Below are 16,315 nucleotides of genomic sequence, written 5' to 3'. Positions count from 1 at the left end.
CCCCACTCGAAAAATTCGTTGCCTGATGTTCTTGTCGTGCTACTGTTTTGTCCTTTCCTTATAGATGGATGCATTCTCATATGTCTCTCTTCTGAATTCCTCCAACTCATGTAGCTGTAGTACTCTTGTTTCTCCAACCTTTTCGAGGTCCATGTTTAACTGCTTCAATGCCCAATACGCTTTGTGCTCAAATTTCATTGGTAGGTGACATGCTTTCCCAAAGACTAGTCGGTATGGAGACATTCCTAAGGTGTCTTGTAAGCTGTGCGATATGCCCATAAAGCATCGTCCAATTTTTTTGACCAATCCTTGCGAGATGCATTTACAGTGACCTCCAAAATTCTTTTCAATTATTTGTTTGACGTTTCCACCTGTCCACTTATCTGAGGGTGATAAGGAGTGGCAATTCGATGTTGCACCCCGTACTTATGCAAAACTGCTTGGAACATCCGATTGCGGAAGTGCGTTCCACCATCACTTATAATGGCCCTAGGTGATCCATAGCGGTTAAATATGTGTTTTGTTATGAAGTCCACTACCACCCTTGCATCATTTGTAAGCAATGTTTTAGCTTCTACCCATTTTGAAACGTAGTCCACCGCAACCACGATGTACCGATTGTTGTAAGATGATGGAAACGGACCCATAAAATCAACCCCTTAGACATCAAATATTTCCACTTCCAAAATGTTTTTAAGTGGCATCTCGTGATTTACTGATATGTTACCTATTCTTTGACACTTATCGCATGACCTACAGAAACTATGGCAGTCCTTGAACAATGTAGGCCAAAAGAAACCACATTGGAGCACCTTTGTTGCTATTTTAATGGGGCCAAAGTGTCCTCCATAAGCCGAAGCATGTACTCGTGAAAGGATCGGTTTCATTTCATCCTCAGGCACACATCTCCTAATGATCTGGTCCGTCCCTCTCCTATATAAATTTGGATCATCCCAGTAATAGAATTTCGCTTCATGACTGAGCTTCTTCTTTTGCTGAGAGGTGAGATTCGGATCCACATAGCCACTGGCTAAGTAATTAACAATGTCTGCATACCATGGAGCTTTTTCTACTTCCAGTAACTGTTCATCTGGGAAGACCTCATTAATATTCATATCATCTGAATCCTGCTGTTGCTCTATCCTTGATAAGTGATTCGCTACCTGATTTTCTGTTTCTTTTTTTATCACGTATCTCGATGTCAAATTCTTGTAGCAATAGCACCCAGCGAATTAGCCTTGGTTTCGCGTCCTTCTTCTCAAACAAATACTTCAGAGCTGCATGGTCTGTATAAACTATCACATTGGACCCAATCAAATAAGAACGGAATTTGTCAAAAGCAAAAACAATTGCAAGCAATTTTTTTTCAGTGTTGCATAGTTGATCTGAGCATCATTCAATGTTTTGCTAGCATAGTAGATAACATGAAATACTTTTCCGTTGCGTTGTCCAAGCACTGCCCCCACTGCAAAGTCACTGGCGTCACACATGAGCTCAAAAGGCAATTCTCAATCTAGAGCCACTATCACAAGTGCCGATGTCAATTTTTCTTTCAAAGTGTTGAAAGCTTTCAAACACTCATCAAAAAATTGAAATGGTATATCTTTCTCCAGCAGGTTGCACAACGGTTTTGTAATTTTTGCAAAGTCTTGAATGAATCTTCTATAAAACCCTGCATGTCCTAGAAAACTCCTGATCCCCTTTACTGAATTAGGTGACTGCAATTTCTCAATCACCTGTATTTTGGCTTTGTCCACTTTAATCCCCTGTGCAGAAATTCGATGTCCCAGTACTATTCCTTCCTTTACCATGAAATGACATTTTTCTCAATTAAGCACAAGGTTCTTCTCCTCACATCTTTGCAATACAAGAGCCAACCGCTCCAAGCAATCATCAAAAGAATCTCCAAACACAGAAAAATCGTCCATAAAAACCTCAATGTACTTTTCTACCATGTCAGGAAAGATGGCCATCATGCATCGTTGAAAGGTTGCCGGTGCATTGCATAAACCAAAAGGCATTCTTCTAAACGCAAACGTTCCACAAGGGCATGTGAAGGTGTCTTCTCTTGGTCTTCTGGAGGAATTACTATTTGATTGTATCCTGAATATCCGTCCAAAAAGCAATAATGAGAATGTTCTGCCAACCTTTCCAACATTTGATCAATGAATGGCAATGGAAAATGGTCATTTCTGGTCGAATTATTTAGCTTTCTATAATCTATGCATACTCTCCACCCTGTCACTAACCGTGTTGGTATCATCTCGTTGTTCTCGTTCTTCTCCACTGTGATTCTACCCTTTTAGGTACAACATGTACAGGACTCACCCACGAACTATCAGCTATGTGATAAATTATTCCTACATCCAGTAATTTCAGCACTTCTTTTCGCACGACTTCTTTCAATGTTGGATTCAATCGACGTTGTCCTTCCACCGATGCCCTTGACCCGTCTTGTGCATGCAAAGAGTTGGACTGATCTCTCTTATGTCAGTTATTGTCCAGCCAATTGCCATTTTGTGCTACCTAAGTACCTCCAACAATTGATTCTTCTCCTCCCTTGTCATATCATTTGCAATGATTACTGGTAGTGTTGAAGATTCTCCCAAATATGCATAACGAAGATAGAAAGGTAAGGGCTTTAGTTCAAGAGTGGGTGCCTTTTCCACTGAGGGTACCGGGGGAGAAGGATTGTCTCCTAAAGATTCGTACTGCCAATGCCTTCTTCCTATAGGTTGCTCGGCTAAGTTGATAACACATTTAGCTTTTCCTGCATTTGGTGCTTCTAATTGAGCAAGTTCTACCTCACAAAGATTTGTGTGATGCTCTATATCAAATGTATCCGCCACAAGCTCTTCAAGAACATCAACTTGGCAGCAAGTGTCGAAAGTTAATAGGTGTTTCATTACCTTGAACACGTTGAATATGACTTGCTCATTGTCCATTCGAAGAATCATTTTTCCATCATAAACATCATCAATGCTCTCCCAGTAGCCAAGAACGGTCTTCCCAAGATCAGAGGAATATTTGAGTCCTCTTCCATGTCCAAAATAATGAAATCAACTGGAAAAATAAATTTGTCAACTTTTACCAGCACATCTTCAATAATTCCCTTTGGTCGTTTGATCGATCTGTCGGCCAGTTACAAAGAGATTGTTGTAGGTTTTGCTTCTCCTAATCCAAGAGGCATGTAAACAGAGAGAGGCATCAAATTAACACTGGCACCTAAATCACATAAAGAATGTTCAAAGAAATTAGAACCAATTGTGCAAGGTATAGTGAAACTCCCTGGGTCTTTTAATTTAGGGTGTTGCTTTCTCAATAGTATTGCACTGTACTCCTCGTTCAAGCATACGATCTCATGTTCTTCCAGCTTCCTTTTGTTAGATAGGATCTCTTTCAAGAATTTTGTATAGCTGGGCATTTGGGCAATTGTGTCTGCAAAAGGAATATTGATGTGCAGTTTCTTGAAAATCTCCACAAACTTGGCAAATTGATTATCCAACTTCTTTCTTTGTAACCTTTGAGGGAAGGGAATTCGTGGCACATAAGCCTTCACGGGGCTGAGTGCTCTCACTGCAGGTGTTTCTTTCCTTTCGTTCTCCTTATCAGTTGGCTGTTCAAACTCGACTTCTGTCCCAGCCTCTTTACCCATTATTTCCTTTCCTTTTCGCTTTGGTCTCTTCACATGTATTTCTAGAAGTTGTACCCCATTCCTGGTAGTAATAGCTTGCACTTGCTCTTTTAGATTGACCATTGTGTTACTTGGCAATGTCCTTCATCGACGTTCTGCAAGCTGTTGAGCTATCTGACCAATTTGTGTTTCCAACTTCTTGATTGATGCTTGCTGATTCTGAAAGTTAATGTCAATCTGCTGAAACACCTTGTCAGTCCTCTACATGTACTGGTTGAACATCTCCCCCAAACTTGGTTTTTTCTCCTGTTGGGCATTATTTGAACTATTCCTTTGTTGATTATCCGACCATCTAAAGTTTGGGTGTTGTCTCCATCCTAGGTTGTATGTTTGAGCAAATGGATTAAAATTTCGAGACCCATTCTGAATGAAATTGACCTGTTCATCGGGATAGCCTATAGATGTGCAGTTTTCTGCCAGATGATTAGCCCCATAGTTCTTGCATGATGGACCAGCTGTCACTGCATGTGCTCCTTTCATTTTTTATTTTACCAATAACTCCACCTGTTTTGTCAATGCTATTATTTGGGCGTTAGTAGCTGCTGTGCTGTCTAACTCATACATTCCTCCAGTCTTCGATGGCGTCACTCTTTCTGATGAGAACATTGAATGTGTAGTGGCAATCAACTCAAACAGTTCCATGGTTTGCTACACAGATTTTCCTATAATTGATCCTCTAGCTGAGGTATCGACTTGGGATTTTGACAGTGGTGTAAGTCCAGTATAAAAGTACTGCACTTGATTACCTATAGTAATTCCATGGTTTGGTCATTTTCTCATCATCTCATTAAACTTATTCCATACTTCGTGATAGCTTTCTCCATTTTTCTGTTGAAAAGTTTGAATTTCCAATCTGATTTTAACTACCCTTGCCGGTGGGAAAAATTTATTACAGAACTTCCTGATTAGTTCTTCCCATGTAGTAATGCTAGCGTGAGGCTCAGCATCTAACCACTCTAATGCAGCGTCTCTCAATGTAAATGGAAATAGTTGTAGTTTAATAGCATCTTCATTGACCCTCGGAGCATGAAAGTTCTGACAGTTTCTGAGAAATCTAGAGATATGCATGTTTGGATTCTCTTGAGGTAGCCCGTAGAATTGTAGGGTGTTGCTCATCAAGTTAATCTAATTTGGCCTGATCTGAAAGTTATTCACCCTAAAATCTGGATACATGATACTGGAGCGCCTGGGTGCTGTTATAGGTGTCAGGAACATTGATACTGGCAAATCACATTCATTTACTTCCCCTCGCTCATGCTGTTGTTTCGGTGGTGCCACTCTTGCTGCCATTTGTCTAATCGGCTGAATAGGGATATGGATTTGTTAATTGTCAGCCATTTGACATTGCTGTTTTTGTTTGTGTTCTTTGCGTCTTTGTCTGAAAGTACGTTCTATCTCCGAATCAAATGGTTCAAGATCGTCGCCTTGGGCACGGAGCATACAACGAACACAATTTTCTGTAAATAAAAGAAAAATAAATAAATCAAATAACAGTTAAAATATAAATTAATTGAGACTAGAAGAAATAGTCTCCGACAACGGCGCCAAAAATTTGTTGTGAAATTTTGTTTCGCAAGTGTACGACCCGTAACAAGTAATAGCAGACCTAAGAGTCCGGTTTGTCGATCCCATAATGACTATTTTCTAACACTTAATTCAATCTTTCTTTAACTACTAGTTGACTAACACAAATCAAAGGTTGTAAAATCTGGGTTTTAATCTAAATTCTAGAAAATAAATGAATGTTCACACGATTGATTAGATAATCAAATAATGAATGGATGTTAGGGTAGAATAACTTCACCAATTGATCACCTTTACATCTCAAAATAAAACTCAATTCTAATGTAGCGCTCGGTTGAATTCTCCTATTGTATTCAATTTACCCCTCTCGAGTTCTCATTGAACCTATTCAACTAATTAAATTTCATATCTCTATGCAAATTCATTTTAGTTAAACGAGTTCTATGTTTTAGGAATTCAATTATGACAGCAATAAATGGTATATGTATCTCTACTTGTTATACCAATGTATTGAATTTTACTACATGGTCTAAATCCTAAACTCATATCTCTATTTGTAAAGAATTCACAAAAATCATCAGATTATTGATCAGATAATTTAATGCATTTAACTCATAGCAAAATCAACACATGTAAGAATTAAAAATTGAAATTCTTAATAATAGAATGTAAAAGATCCCAATTGATTACATTATTTCCCCTAACAATGAATTTAGCTACTCATAATACAAGAAGAAAAGTAAGAAATTGTCTTAGAATACATCACCGAGTTTGTAATAAAGATATAGAAGAAACAATAGAATTCTTGCACCAAATTTCATCTTTTTTTTTTCACTTTCGTAGCGCCTAGGCGCTACGAATGCAGCACCTAAGCGCCGTCTTTCTGCTCCAATTCCGTGTTTTTGGCCTCTTCGTCCACTTTAATACTTCTTTTTACATCGCTTCTCCTAATCTTTAAAACAACACTAACAAACACATCAAAAACGTTCTATACTCACAAGATCTAGCATTTAATCAAGTTATAATTGTGCAAAAATCATGAGTGAAGCAAACTCATCAACAAATTGTAACATAGAATGACTATTGCAGCCACCGATTATAAATAGTATTAATATTTTATTATTCTTCATAGGTGTCCACCTTTTACAATCAAAAAGCGATGTTATCTCCTTTACATATAAGACTTGTCTGGTGTAGTTTAAAAATTTAAAATAAACTTGACAATTAATTTTTACTATACATATACATAATTTTAATTTTTATCAATTTTTCAATCACACATTTAGTGGTTTTATTTCCTTTACATATAAGACTTTTCTGGTATAGTTTAAAATTTTTTAATAAACTTGAATATTAATTTTTACTATGAGTCCTTCGGTAGTGATTATGAGAATTGATTTTTTGACCGGGGGCCATCTTTGAATAAAGAAGTAAAAAATGATGGTTAAAATAATAAAATAACAGTCAAAAAATTAATTTTTTGGGATGAAAAAGCACTACCAAACGGGGACTATATATATAATTATGTATTTTTAATTGTTTTAATTTTTTAACCACTTATTTAATCAACTTTAATTAAAATTCATGAAAAATTAATTTTTAATTAAATATTAAAAAAGTTGCTATTAACTTTCCTCCATGACTCAGAAGTACGCGTCACTTAAACAGCGACTTCTAAGCCACGTGTCAATTTGCAGCATACGTGTCACAAATTCTTCCTCCAGACTAGCCGCTGAGCTACCACGTGTCATCTAATCCTTTCACCAGTAGATATATATATACACACACTTCATGCTGTAAGCATTTGTCGTTATCAGTTGAATTTGTTCAAAGCAGTGAAAATCACATAGTTTTACTTAGGCAGTTAAAAATGTCTTCCCAGCAAGAAAAAGCCGAGCTTGACGCCAGGGCAAAGCACGGTGAGACCGTGGTGCCGGGTGGCACCGGCGGAAAAAGCCTCGAGGCCCAAGAACACCTTGCTGAAGGTAATACCATTTTTTTACTCGACGAGAGCAATTGTTACACTATATTTCACAGAATAATCAAATACAGTCCATTATATATTTTAACTTCTCTTTTTTTTCAATACTGTTTAGGGAGGAGTAAGGGAGGGCAGACGAGGAAGGAGCAGCTGGGAACTGAAGGATATCAAGAAATGGGTCGCAAAGGTGGACTGAGCACTGGGGACAAGCCAGGAGAAGAACGTGCACGGGAGGAAGGAATCGAGATAGACGAGTCCAAGTTCAGAACTTAGAGATGAATCATCTGAGTCTGTACCTTACAGAGTAGAACGTACTAGGTTTTCGAGTTTGTTAATGTAGGTCTCGTCTGGCTATATATAAGTGTGACTGTTATGCTGTATTTGGTTTGCAATGTGTTCTTTTCGTAAGGTTTGTTGTATATAGAGTTTTCAGTAATCTTTGTTTCGTTTGTGTTACTGTCACAAACTGACGTGGTACGATAATATTGTTCAAATGGTTCAAATAATTAATATATTAAATATAAGTGGGGTATTATTAAAATAATTAAATATATTGAAAAATAAAAAGTAAGTTATTCTTGCAATAATTGAATTAGAGTAAATTAATATTTAATATATTACAGATATCAGAGGGCCCAACATCTATTATATAGTGAAATTATGATGTATTGATCTTAATGCATTGGCAAAGTGAAGAGCTCACGGTAAATGACGACCATATAATTGCATTATGGTATCCGTGTCCTTACACAGGGGAAAGAATCATTCCTTGTCTTTGCTCTCTTCGAAATAGTTCGCCACGAAAAAGCTGGGATTTTCACCTATCCTTTCGTAAGATCAGCAAGAGATTCACCATTCCCCGGTGGATCAAATGAATATTTATGACATTTGGTTAAATATTTTTCTGTTATATTGCAAGCCAAGCAGTAATCAATAATGCGTAGTGTGAAACATATCCATTTGAGGATGCAAGGCTTGACTTAATCTCAAAAGAAAAGAAAGTACTCGTCAGTTGTGGTGCCAGACAATTATTAAAACGAATATTTCAATACTCAAGCAAATATAAAATTAGATTTTAATCGTAAGATAATAAATTATATCTTTGGAATTGAATCGATGTCATCTTTAAAAAATATATAAAGGACGGAAGCATGATAAGAATGAGCAAATGATATATACTTATCAATCACCTACAGAAATTCGATTACCAATCATTTTAAACAATTGAAACTTTTGGTCAGTAACACAATAAAAATATGATTGAACGTCATTGGTTACAAAATACTATTCTAAGTAAGTATGAATTTTTTTATACCAATACACTCGAATGCCACCTCAAGTGAAAACAAAATGACCAGAAACATAGAGTCAAAAGAAAATTAATTTATTCTACATCCATGTTTGATTCACTACAATAATATACTTATAATCAAATTAATTTATAAATAAATAAAGTTTTAAAAAATATTTTTTATTGATGAAATTCAATTAGAGCAAATTATTTATTTTGATAATAGCAATAAATAAGTTTTTAACTCACAAGTGTATATAAGTAATATATGTAAAATACATAAGAAAAAATTTAATTACGGTTAAGTTTAGTCAAACATGGTTAAAAATAAGTCATATATTTTTACTTTATCAATAAATATTATTTTTTATAAAATAAACTAATTTAGTTATGGATGTTCCTTTAAATTTAGTTAAATATATATGAAATAAAGTACTTAATTTGATAGCAAATTATTTGTGTATCATGAATGTGAAAATAAATATTTAATTGTTGTAGTGTCTTATCCTAAATTCCCATAAGAACTTAGTTTGGTTAAAATTAAATTTTTTGTTGAGTTAAATTCTTATTCCTTTTGATTTGTGGAAATTACTCACCAACATGAATTTAAAGATCACAATTTATAAATTAGAGATTAGGTTTATTTATTCACAATTCAGATGATTAATTCATATTATAATTAATCTACAATTCAATCTCACCCCATACCTATCCCATCCCCAATTTCAAATCCTCTCTCTCTCTCTCTCTCTCTCCATTCGTCGTCTCTTTTTTATTTGTCTAGGTCCGGTGGTGTAGTCAATCCAAAATTCCTTGAGAGAAGGGGCCGGCATCGACTCTCCCTTCTTCCTTCTCACACTTCCAAGAAGCTTCATTCCAGCACTTTGCCACAGCGCTCGACGGTGCAACGCTGATTGAAGAAGTTGTGAGTGCCATTGGACGACATTGCAGCGCATGGTGGTAAAGCGCCAAAACAAAGCGCTTGTGAGCAACGTAGCATGGATTGTAGTTGGCTATTCCACCACTAACAACCACTACTTGATGCTTCATCGATCATATGTGATGCTAGTGACAATAGTAACTGGATCTTTGTAGTGGTGGTGGTGGTGGTCATGGCGGTGGTGCAGTAGTCATTGGTGAGGATGGGAAGGGGATATTTGTGACCAATTTTTTGATTAATTATGACTAATAAATTAGTTAATTTGTGATAAGTGATCTAAAAAATATGATTGTGACTCATAATTTATTAAGTTGAAACTGAAAAATTACTTTTGATCTATTAAATTGATAATTTGTGATAATTAAATAAGTACTACTCATAAAATTTGTGATTTTGTGAAAAATTAATAAAATGTGACTTACAAAATATTTGATTTGTGATCGAGAAATAATTTGTGACCAATTAATTCAATAACTTGTGATCAAATGGTATAAAGTTGTGACCTTAATATATTTAATTAATAAATATATTTTTAATCAATTATTCCATAAAAAATGTAAGCAATATCTGATTTTTGAAGTTTTAAACATTTTTTTTAATATTTTGAAATGGGTCATACTTAATCTCTTAGTAGACGAATTTGGTATATTTGGATGTTAAAAATTGTTTTCAGACGAATATTGATTGGTAGGGGTGTCAATTTAGCTGCCGCCTAGGGCACCACGGAAAACTCGAGCCAAGGCTTGGGCCATGCCCCATTTTGGAGTATTGGCTTGAGCTCGAGCTTGCTCGTAAGCATATTTATATTTAAAAAATAAAATCGACAACCATGTGTAACTACAAATTTCAGCAAGCAACCAATTAAAAAAATAAATTACGACTAGGCTGGACTCGATAATGCCCAAGTCGAAAGTTCGGATCGAACATCAATTTTTTGACTAAGCAAAAACTCGATTCAGCTGGGCCAAAAAAAGCTTGAACCACTTTTACTCGAGCCGAGCTCAAGTTTTGAGTATCGGCTCGCAAGTCGACTCAACTGGACTCGTTGACATTCCTATTGATAGTTGAGCTGTTTTTTTATACAACATAGTAAAGACTTGGAGTTTGAATTAAAGGTCATATGTGCAATTTTATGGTTGTTCGTTAAATGAATTTTTTAATGATTGAATGCTCTTGAATAAAGTTTATTATGATTCACATAGAGATGTGAGTTGACTTAATTGGGTATGATTGGTTTGAATTCAAGAGAGGAAATCAATTAATTCTGAAGATTTCGATTAGGCATATGTGATTATAAAAATTGACGTTTGAGATTAAGGGAACATCTATCTTGAACTCGTGAATTCTATTAACCATCATTAAAAATCCATTTATGCTAGTGTTAATTGTTTTAGTATATTTAAAATAAAAAAAATACTTAAAGAAAGTAAACACATTCGAATTGAAGTTAGAAATAGCTGAACCAATAATTCGGACTTTTAGATCCACTTTATTAGTTATAAAATTTCATACATTTACGAGATATAAAATCAACAACAGTGACCCAAGATTATCATAGTGATAATGTTGTAAACTCATACAACACAGCCGTTGTCGAGCCATGGCTTGCTAATACTAGATAACTTGGAAAAAAAAAAAAATCTCATCGCAAACATAATACACATAGATCTACATTTGACCTGAAGAAATTAGAAATCCCATCACACACAGGACACATAGATCTACTTCTTATCCTACCAGATTAAGGATGCGCCGTCCAAAATCACAAGTTTTTTTCAATCGCGATTAGTATCTTTCAGCATATTCATGTATACGGAGAAACCTGAACTTACAATTGAACGAAAAGAGCAAGAAATTTCATGGAAGCAATAAACGATGAACCCACTGTTACGCCTCGATTGTTCGAGCCTCGATACTGAAGTGTTATCTCACCACCAAGTAGACCACTCCGACCCTCCCGAAACTTCTTCGAAGTGATATATCGATTCCTACTACTGATCTGCCGAAGCATCCCACCTCCTCGATACCGAAGTGTCATCTCACCACCGAAGCCAAGATCAAGTAGGCCACTCCGACCCTCCCGAAACTTCTCCGAAGTGATATATCGATTCCTACTACTGATCTGCCGAAGCATCCCACCTCCGAGGTCGGGATCAAGTGGACCCCGATTAGAAGATCCGCCGCCAATTCAAAATTTGTCCTGCATCTAAGGTTTAAATTGATTTGACGTCCCCATGAGACTATTTGATGTGACTTATCAACTTTATGTCAATTCAACTCGGGGGAAACAAACTGTCCGCCCACTCTACAAGCGCGAGTGATTGACGCCTATGAGCAGACGTTTCATACCGTCAGATTATACACGTGTTCCACATCCCACGGTTCATACCACCTATAAATACCCAAAGTTTGGCAAGAGACAAAGGTAATGAAACTCTCAATACACAGCATTCCATAAAAAGTTTATATTTTCTCCTCCCCCTTTATTGATTGATTTGTGTAGCCCCAAGGCACTGTTCCGACCACCCTAACCTGACTTGACCGTCGGAGTGTATACGGCCGCCACCACCCCGTCGGTTCCAACCGTGTGCGCCTGACCATTTGTTCATTTCGCAGGGAGGAATACGTGGAGTAGCTATAAGTTGGCCACGTGGAGGAGCCATTTTTGGAGGTCAACAGTTTGGCGCCGTCTGTGGGAACCTCACTCCCCATTTGAAGTTTTGCGTTCCCCATCGGAGAAGACACCGGAAAACCGACGACTGACCCTGAAAGGGGGGCTTCTTGAAAAAGAAAGTCGAATTACAATCCAAGTTCTTAGGATGAGCTACAGCCGCGAAGACAATCCCATGAGAGAGGCCTCTAAAGAAGAGGTACTCCATAACAATGTTACTCATCAGAGACCGCATCACTGGCGTCGACGACTTTGCTGGAGCGGGCCCTTTTTCTCCTCTGCTGCCCCGGAACTTGTTCAATGGCTACGGTCGCAAGGGGCGCTGTGTTCGGGGCAGCGACAGGCTCTGCCGCAGCGGGGCTTCTCTCCGGGAGGGCCACCCCCGTGGGAATAATTGTCTGCCTCAAAACTGGGGGTGGCATCGCCACAGTTGGGCGTCTGGGGGGGCAGCACTCTTCTTGCCCTTCCTTTGGAGGTCAGCCTCCGGGTCTTCCTGAACCTCCTCTTCCGTCGGAGGCTGAAGCCTCTTACTCGCCTCCACCAGCTCCTCCATTTGCTTCTTATACGAAGAGGAGGAGGCCTTCAGCGCCCGTGCCTCACCATCATTTTCTGGATGGTCTTGAAGTCGGGGCGTACTGGCAGCTTCTTGCTGAAGTTATCTGCAAAGAAACGAATAAGGAATTAGTACAAGTCTAGGGAGTTCGGAATAAAAAAGTATGGGCTTCGGTCCTATTACCTTGAGACGCCATTAAGTCGTGAGTGATGAAATGGATGTTCTTCCGGATCAGCCTGTGGTAGGACCTCTTCTTCTGAGGTAGCTGATAAATGACACAGATAGTGTCGAAGTCCTCTGTTGATAGCTCGCACCGAGGAAGGGAACCTAAGAAAGGAAACATAACTGTTAAACACAAGCCGAACTGAAGAGAAAACAAAAGGAGCAACTACTATACTCACTAAGTGTTGAAAACTTCGCCGGAACTGTAAGAGGCGCCAGGGGGTCCCCCTCTATTGTGTCCCATCGCCCCGCTGCCCAGTACCATGAGCTCTTCCATTCTTTGATGGAGCTTGGTAGATCGATTACGAATGGAGTGTGGGAACCCCATGACGTCAGGTAGTACCAATCCCGGGTCTTATCCCCCCCGGCAGTAACCTTGGGTATATAGAGGGTCTGGAAAACGGAAAGGGGCATCTCCACTCCTAACGACGCCTCTTTCCACAACATCCAGGAGCCCACCATTTGGCTCCAGGAGTTTGGATTGAGTTGCGTCGGGGCTAGCCCGTAAGACCTAAGCACCAACTTAAAGAATGGGTGGATAGGCAGCCTAAGTCCGGCCCTAAGGATCGCCTCACTAATGGCCACACAGCCCGGCCTTGGGTAACAGGCTCTCTTCCGGCCCGGGGAGAATCAAGTCTACACTGTCTGGGATCCTATATTCTGTCCTAAGTCTACCCAGGTCGGCCTCCCTCAATTTTGATGGGTAGTCCGACGCCCCCAATGCACAGAAGTATTCGGGGGGCTATCTGGTCGCTTCCATATGTTCTCCCCCCCATTATTGCCCCAGCTATTTCTGAGGAGGTCGCCACAATGGGCTCGTCCACCCTCACTATTTCTAAGCCCCTCCCCAAACCAGAACTCCCTTCCGAGGCCATTTGTTAAGAAATTTTTTACAGTCCAAATGGGTGCTGAAACTTATGGGTTTGGAAGTTTTTCCTAGCTGGAAATGGTGCAGGATCGTGGGAAGTATCGTTCTCTCTCGCCGGAGTTGCTTGCAAAACGTCGAAAATCGCCGAAAATTTGAGAGCAAATTATGGTTTTCGTCTGGCAAAGATAGAAACTCTGATAAAACCCCAGAGTTCGCCTTTTATAGGAAAGACAAGTCCAATCTCCACCGTTGAATTCAAATACGATCAATCTAAACCGTTCGTCGCATCCTCAATCCGGGTCGTTGAAATGAAATGCCAGATTTGATCTACGCCCAAGATGTCGCTGTGACTTTCACGATAAATTGAAACGCGTCACCTCGGTTACAAACAGTCGTCAATAATAATTACTAGCCGCAGCAGCCTTTTAGGAGAATGGGCATGGTACCCAACTGTCACCTTGGAAACACGCAACAGTTGTCAAATCATTGGACGTTTGGGTCACCTCGGATGAGCTCCTTCCCCAAACTTTACAAAGCTTGGACGCACCTGACGCGAACGCCCCCTTTGGCTCATCGCCTCGATCGCTGCGTTTCCTCCCATGCTTTACAAAGTTTCAGCCATCTCCCCATGCATCGACCTTTTCCTGTCAACGCATCGGTGCGAGATGAGTCCCTCAAACTTTACAAAGCTTGGACGCACCTGACGGGAACGCCCCATTGGCTCATCACCTCGGTCACTGCGTTTCCTCCCATGCTTTACAAAGTTTCAGCCATCTCCCCACGCATCGACCTTTTCCTGTCAACGCATCGGTGCGAGATGAGTCCCTCAAACTTTATAAAGCTTGGACGCACCTAACGCGATCGCCCCATTGGCTCATTGCCTCGGCCGCTGCGTTTCCTCCCATGCTTTCAAAAGTTTCAGCTACCCCCACGCCGCGGCCCAGTTAGGAAAATAAATCCACGTATAATATAAATATTCATTCCCGAATTTGGGGGACCATTGTTACGCCTCGATTATTCGAGCCTCGATACCGAAGTGTTATCTCACCACCAAGTAGACCACTCCGACCCTCCCGAAGCTTCTCCGCAGTGATATATCGATTCCTACTACTGATCTGCCGAAGCATCCCACCTCCTCGATACCGAAGTGTCATCTCACCATCGAAGCCAAGATCAAGTAGGCCACTCCGACCCTCCCGAAGCTTCTCCGAAGTGATATATCGATTCCTACTACTGATCTGCCGAAACATCCCACCTCCGAGGTCGGGATCAAGTGGACCCCGGTTAGAAGATCCGCCGCCAATTCAAGATTTGTCCTACATCTAAGGTTTAAATTGATTTGACGTCCTCATGAGGCTATTTGATGTGACTTATCAACTTTATGTCAATTCAATTCGGGGGAAACAAACTGTCCGCCCACTCTACAAGCGCGACTGATTGATGCCTATGAGCAGACGCTTCATACCGTCAGATGTATACACGTGTTCTATATCCCACGGTTCATACCACCTATAAATACCCAAAGTTTAGCAAGAGGCAAAGGTAATGAAACTCTCAATACACAGCATTCCAAAACAAGTTTATATTTTCTCCTCCCCCTTTATTGATTGATTTGTGTAGCTCCAAGGCACTGTTCCGACCATCCTAACCTGAGTTGACCGTCGGAGTGTATACGGTCGCCACCACCACCCTCGGTTCCGGCCGTGTGCGCCTGACCATTTGTTCATTTCGTAGGGAGGCATACGTGGAGTAGCTATAAGTTGGCCACGTGAAGGAGCCATTTTTGGAGGTCAACACCCACAGATATATAGTTGTGCTGGGCACTCTCTAAACCAATGGATTTCATTATTTTTAAATGAGATTCTTGGGAATAATTATTATCAAAATCGGAAGGGCAGAATTTATTGGACATCTGGTCACGTAAGAGCGATTCAAATGATGAAGTAGCTTAAGGGTATACAAATTTTGTTAGGTGCATCACAATATGCCTTATGTTAAATTACATAAATAGGATTTTAATATTCTTTTTTTTTCTTTTTACATAAAATAATTTATAGTTCAACCACAAATATATATATTTTTTCCTCTCTATCAATAGCGAATGGTGCATAGCTTTTCCGTTGACGATGGCTTTTGTGTTTGTCCATGGAAGATAATTTTCTTTTCCGTACTATAGTGATTATGTTTATATTTTTTAGAACATTTTTTTTTCAATTGAAAATATTATCAATTATCTGTCATGCACGTTGGAGGGATGGTTTATGAGCGATAGGAAAAGGATTTAGATTTATGTCGGTTAATGGTGATTCCAAACCATTATATTTGTGCTTAGTCAAGCAATAATTCGTTATTTCTAAACCGCTAATTCTGAAAATTCCTACACACTAAATTAATCCACTCTTTCAAGAATTGAGCAATCAACATAAATATACTAAATATACTGCATCTAAACACAATTAATCCACTCTTTCAAGAATTGAGCAATCAACATTTCATTTGAAAATACCCTAAAAAACAAAGAAAGTAAAATAAATTTAAGAACAATTAATCTTAAGCAAAGTTCAACTTCTT

General features: G+C 39.0%; 3 protein-coding genes across 3 annotated transcripts; 1 reads left to right on the top strand and 2 right to left on the bottom strand.

Annotated features, from left to right (window-relative positions):
- Positions 1 to 1,972: 1,972 nt before the first annotated feature.
- Positions 1,973 to 3,757, bottom strand: LOC111406743. The gene is made up of 4 exons (XM_023036122.1): positions 3,286 to 3,757; positions 3,147 to 3,225; positions 2,535 to 3,036; positions 1,973 to 2,299 (listed from the first exon to the last, which is right to left on the bottom strand). The coding sequence occupies exons 1-4, from the start codon at positions 3,755 to 3,757 to the stop codon at positions 1,973 to 1,975; spliced, it is 1,380 nt and encodes a 459-aa protein (XP_022891890.1).
- Positions 3,758 to 7,025: 3,268 nt separating this feature from the next.
- On the top strand, positions 7,026 to 7,655 carry LOC111406022 (em-like protein GEA6). The gene is made up of 2 exons (XM_023035190.1): positions 7,026 to 7,203; positions 7,315 to 7,655. The coding sequence occupies exons 1-2, from the start codon at positions 7,089 to 7,091 to the stop codon at positions 7,470 to 7,472; spliced, it is 273 nt and encodes a 90-aa protein (XP_022890958.1). The 5' UTR covers positions 7,026 to 7,088; the 3' UTR covers positions 7,473 to 7,655.
- A 3,603-nt stretch (positions 7,656 to 11,258) lies between these two features.
- On the bottom strand, positions 11,259 to 15,039 carry LOC111406742. The gene is made up of 2 exons (XM_023036121.1): positions 14,877 to 15,039; positions 11,259 to 11,569 (listed from the first exon to the last, which is right to left on the bottom strand). The coding sequence occupies exons 1-2, from the start codon at positions 14,992 to 14,994 to the stop codon at positions 11,259 to 11,261; spliced, it is 429 nt and encodes a 142-aa protein (XP_022891889.1). The 5' UTR covers positions 14,995 to 15,039.
- Positions 15,040 to 16,315: the final 1,276 nt, after the last annotated feature.

This window comes from Olea europaea, chromosome 12, assembly GCF_002742605.1.
Source record: "Olea europaea var. sylvestris chromosome 12, O_europaea_v1, whole genome shotgun sequence".
Lineage (NCBI taxonomy): Eukaryota > Viridiplantae > Streptophyta > Magnoliopsida > Lamiales > Oleaceae > Olea > Olea europaea.
Note: the sequence above shows the minus strand (reverse complement) of the source record. Positions and strands in the feature narration are given on the sequence as shown.

Bases quoted from the DNA above. Each gene is read 5' to 3' on its own strand.
- LOC111406742 (XM_023036121.1), bottom strand. From the start codon at position 14,994: ATGTTTCGGCAGATCAGTAGTAGGAATCGATATATCACTTCGGAGAAG. The intron at 11,570-14,876 runs GTGGGATGCTTC...CCGACCTCGGAG, and splicing joins GACACTTCGGTATCGAGGAG to GTGGGATGCTTCGGCAGATC.
- LOC111406022 (XM_023035190.1), top strand. From the start codon at position 7,089: ATGTCTTCCCAGCAAGAAAAAGCCGAGCTTGACGCCAGGGCAAAGCAC. The intron at 7,204-7,314 runs GTAATACCATTT...AATACTGTTTAG, and splicing joins CCAAGAACACCTTGCTGAAG to GGAGGAGTAAGGGAGGGCAG.
- LOC111406743 (XM_023036122.1), bottom strand. From the start codon at position 3,757: ATGGTCAATCTAAAAGAGCAAGTGCAAGCTATTACTACCAGGAATGGG. The intron at 3,226-3,285 runs GTTTCACTATAC...TATGTGATTTAG, and splicing joins TAAATTAAAAGACCCAGGGA to GTGCCAGTGTTAATTTGATG. The intron at 2,300-2,534 runs GTACTTAGGTAG...TGTACCTAAAAG, and splicing joins AGAAGAATCAATTGTTGGAG to GGTAGAATCACAGTGGAGAA.